General features: G+C 61.0%; 1 protein-coding gene across 1 annotated transcript in view; it reads left to right on the top strand.

The window, feature by feature from the left end:
• Window positions 1–440: 440 nt before the first annotated feature.
• IMPDH1 (inosine monophosphate dehydrogenase 1) overlaps window positions 441–4,527 on the top strand; it is a 15,569-nt gene continuing 11,482 nt past the window's right edge. The window contains exon 1 of the mRNA XM_023737088.1: window positions 441–664. Coding sequence (XP_023592856.1) covers window positions 501–664 — 164 coding nt within the window. The 5' untranslated portion in view covers window positions 441–500. The remainder of the gene's footprint in view (window positions 665–4,527) is intronic.

Raw genomic sequence — 4,527 nt, 5'->3', positions numbered from 1 at the left:
GCAGAGACCCAGGTTGGAGGCTACCAGACGCAGAACACCCGGCTTCTGGAGCCACTGTGCGCTCCTTCCCTCGCCTAGCTTTCCTCAGACCCGACCAGGAGAAGGTCCAGACGGCGGCGAAGAGGCGGGGATCCTTTCAGTTCCACTGTGGTTGACACTTTCCCACCTCCACCTCCCGGTATCCCCTCTCTGACTCGGAAACTGGAAAGGCGCGCCTTGCCCCGCAGGCCGCGTCGAGGGGCAGAAAAAAGCAACGCGGTCAGGGCGTAGCCAGCTCGACGCCGGGTGGCCCCCCTCGGGGCTGCCCCGCCCCTCAGCCCCGCCCCCGACACACCGACCCCCGCCCCTCGTCCCCGCCCGACAACAGACCCCGCCCTCGGGCCCGCCCCAACACTTAGGCCCCGCCCCCCCGGGACCCGACACGGCGGCGCTCACTCCCCAGCCCTCCCCCGGGAACCTCCGGGCGGAGAGGCTCCGCCCGCCCTGAGCGCGGCCTCCGCATGGAGGGGCGGCCGCCACCGGGGTCGGGGCGGCTCTCGCCGCCGCTGCAGGGAGGCGGAGCCGCTGCGGTTCCGGAACCCGGAGCCCGGCAACACCCGGGACGCGAGACGGCGGCGCAGCGGTACAGTGCCCGCCTGCTGCAGGCCGGCTACGAGCCCGAGAGGTGACGCCTAGGGCTGAGCGCGGGCGCATCCGGGGCGGGCGGCGAGGAGAGCGCGGCGGCTCCGGGGACGCGGCGGGGGAGGGAGGGCAGGCCACGCACCCTTGCCCTCTCGCCGCTTCACCTCTCACTCCCTCAATCGGGGTTCAAACGCCACGCTCCCACCTTTGGTTGGCGCTGCAGGCGGGCTCTAGGCAAAGGGCTTGGCGCTGCGTTGCACGGGGGGGCAGAGGACAGGGAGCAGGTTGTAAAAACTCTCCCAAAAATCTTAGTCCTGGGTGGCACCTCTACTACACACCCGACAACACCTGGTCCAAGTGACCCCAACTTCTGGGGTTCCAGCAATGCTCGCTGGAGTGCCTGTCCAACTTTGTGTACGCCTTCTTAGTTGTTCCCTCATGGAACTGTCCTCAGCCCTACTGGCCGGTGTAGGTGTCCAGATGCTTCAGGGGTGGATGAGGACGCCACCCTCCTCACCAGCGCCGCCCACCTCAGGGGCTAAGACTCAGCACCCCTGCTAGGGTCTGTAAGGGAATGAGGGTCACTGGAGGAAGGGTGAGGATATTGACCACGGCCCCCCAGGGACTGGCTGAAAAGCAGACAGCGGCTAATCTCTGGATTGTATCGCAGCTTGAAAGGCAATCTACTGTCCTGGTCCAGAGGATTTGGACTTCTTTCTCTGCCCCATCTGCTGGTGCTCAGCAGCTCAGCGAGGTGACCTGACAGCTGCGCCGGGGGTGGTCGGGGAGAATTAGCCGGCAGCTCTGCATAGGGTCTGGTGCTTACGTAAGAACTTTTAACCGCTTAGCGGGCTGCCTGGTGGACCTGGCCCCTCCTCCTCACGGGCTGCCTCTCTAGAGTGGCCTGGGCTCCATCATCCCTTTTCCTTCCTCCCATTCTAGAAATCAAGCTACTGTGGCCTGGGGTGCTAGAGAGGGGACCCCAGGAGCTGAGGGAGCAGCCAGGCACTTGGGGGTTGAAGGAGGCAGTGCCTTGGTTCCAGTAGATATTGGAAAAATGTTATCCCAGAGTTCACGCTGGGGCCACACAGGGGCATCCTTGTCTAGACTGTACTTCTGCATCAGTGGGGCCATCCCCTGTCTCCTACTCCAGCTCAGAGGAGCGCATGTAAAACCCTACCCCCAGCCAAATGGTGTAATGAGATTCACACCTGCCAGTTAGGCCTCCATCTGCCCCGAGCTATGGGAAGGCGACAGTGTTCTATGAGAAGTCCCGGGTTGAGGCTAGAGCTATTGCTCCCTTGAACTTGGGCAAACTATGTCCCCTGTTCCAGATCAGCAACGCCAATGTGATTACCTCTTCTCCCTCAGTCCTGCCCCAAGCCCTCCCCACCCCCCAAAAAATTATCTTGAAATCTTGTTCCTTCAAACATCCCCAGACCTGATAGAGACCTCTAGGCTCTCTGCCTGGACCTCCATGCCCAGTGGGGCACTGCTCCCCCACTACCTGGGGAAGGGGCTGGAAGGGGCCAGAAAGGGCTTAGGTCTGCCCTCACCCCCTACTGCCCTCACAGCAGCCAGGTGGAGAACCTCAAGGGGCCGGCCCTTCCACTGGTTGCCTGGGTGTCTCCTCCCCAAGGAAGAAGCAGCTGGGAAAGATCAGAAAGAGGGAGGAGGAAAGCTGGGAGTGGGGTGGGGAATGGATTAAGAGTCTCTGGAAGAGAACAGCCTAACCCTGGTCTGAACCCACAGCTTAGCATCAGGAGGATCCCCTGACAGGCAAAGCAGGAGGGGGGTCGGGGGTGGAGGTGGGCGGGCAGGCAGGAGAGGAGGAGTGGGGCTGTGAGGCCTGTAGTCACTAGGGAGATGAGCCCCCAACTCAGCCTGGCAACCTCCTCCCCTGGGTCCCAGAGTTCTAGGCTGGGGCAGATGTCGCATTAAGGTCACCTGAGATGGCAGACTCAGCTCTGCCCTAGTGGAACCCTAGCCATTCCTGACGCACACTGTAGGGGAGAGTGACCCATAGCAGGCCCCTTTGGAGACCACGAAGGTTTGAGGGCAGCCGTGCTCTGTCTGCAATTGCCATCACAGCCCTGTCTTCCTATGGCCAGGAAGGTGCCCAGGGCAGCTCTGAATGGCTTCCACTGGCTGCTCTGCCTCCAGGTGGCAGTGAGAGGTCCTAATGCTGGCACCCTCAGGACATTCCCATAAGCACGGGCCCCTGGGTGGGAATATGAATGCTGATGAATCAGTGGTGCTTCCCAGGTGTCCCTGGCAAGCTGGCCCAGCCCCTGCTTAGCAGAGACCCTCACTTGGCCAGCTCCCTCCCTTCCAAGGCCTCATCAGGAGCCTGGTGTTGGAGTCCACTGGTGGGGAGGAGAACTTGGACTCTGAAGGGCAGGTGGTGTCTGTGATGTCCCTGTCCCCCACAGTGAAAGTGAAGAGGACATCCTGAGTGTCCTCTAACACCGCGCCTCTCCCCCAGCTCTGTGGGAAACCTCCCATCCCCTCTGCACACAAATGGAACGGTCTGTATTTTCCTGGCAGGGTCCTGGGGGCATCACTGGGGGAGGCTGGGCATCCCAAGGAGCCTCGTGGCTTGGAGGCCAAGGCTCTCCTGGGCCTGGCTGCCACCACAGTGCTGAGAGGTAAACAAAACGGGCCTCCCGGAGCTGGGGAGGGAGGGATCGAGCGCCACAGGCAGCCACCATGCCAGGAGGCCTGTGTCCCGCCCTCTCCTTCTGTCACCTCATCAGTGAGCTGTGGGAACCACAGGAGCACCGAAAGAGGAGTCTGTGGGGTCTGAGTAGGGGATTATTCTCTAGCTTTTGGTCAGGTTAGTATTAACAGTCCTGGTCACAACAGGAAGGGTCTCCCCCACCACCCCATCTTGTCCCCATGTGAATCAATTTGCTCCCCCATCTTACCACCCCCATGTACTGAGCTGGGTCTTGCTGGGCACACAGGCCACCCAACTTCTGCTTGGGAAAATTTTCAAAAATTCCCAAGCCTTGGGCCTAACTTGCATGCATACTCATTAGCGTAAGCCAGGCCTGTGTCCATCCCATCTTCCCGTCACGCTCTGCTTCCAAATAAAGACACATTGGCCTCTCTGGAAAGAGCTCTGGTGGCAAAATGGTTAAGCACTTGGCTGCTAACGGAAAGGTCAGTGGTTACACCCCACCAGAACCGACCAGCTGCTCTGTGGGAGAAAGATGTAGCAGCCTGCTTCCATAAAGACTACAGCCTTGGAAACCCTATGGGCAGTCTACTCTGTCCTATAGGGTCGCCATGAGTAGAATCAACTCCATGGCAATGGGTTTGGTTTTTGACTGTTGCCTCTCTGGGGTTAAACCCCCTGCTATCCACACCCCTTTGTGAGCTGGGGACAGGCCCTGGACCAGGAGTCAAAAGCAGCAGGCCCCGCCCCCTCCTCTGAACCGTAGGTTCTGCACCTGTAAAGTGGAGGGACCTAATAATTGGCATTTAATAGATTGTGGAGTAAATGTGATCATTTATGAAAAATGCTTCGTAAACTGCAGAGGGCTCCAAGGCCACCCAAAGGTTAGCGAGTGTCATTGCTAAGAATGCTCACCCCTAGGGATGATGGGGGGGTTAGTGAGCGAGGCTGCAATGCCTGAGGGTCCACCGCTAGCTCCTGTGGTGGGGTGGGCTGGGAGCCCAGGCCAGGTTCTCGGGGCTGGTCCCTGATCAGAGCCTGGGAATTATCTTGGGGAAAGCAAACGCGTCAGAGGTACCCCTGCGGGTGGGGAGCGTCAGGCCGGCCGGGCCGGGTACCTGGGACAGCCCGGGCTGGGGGCGAGCCTTGGGCGCGCTGCGGGGGCCCGGGAGGCGGGCTGGAGGGTGGAGGGGCGTGTCCCGCTTGGCCCGGCCCCCTCCCCGGGG

Source organism: Trichechus manatus, unplaced genomic scaffold, assembly GCF_000243295.1.
Source record: "Trichechus manatus latirostris isolate Lorelei unplaced genomic scaffold, TriManLat1.0 scaffold00097, whole genome shotgun sequence".
In the NCBI taxonomy this organism is placed as follows: domain Eukaryota; kingdom Metazoa; phylum Chordata; class Mammalia; order Sirenia; family Trichechidae; genus Trichechus; species Trichechus manatus.
This window is presented reverse-complemented; position numbering and strand designations above follow the sequence as displayed.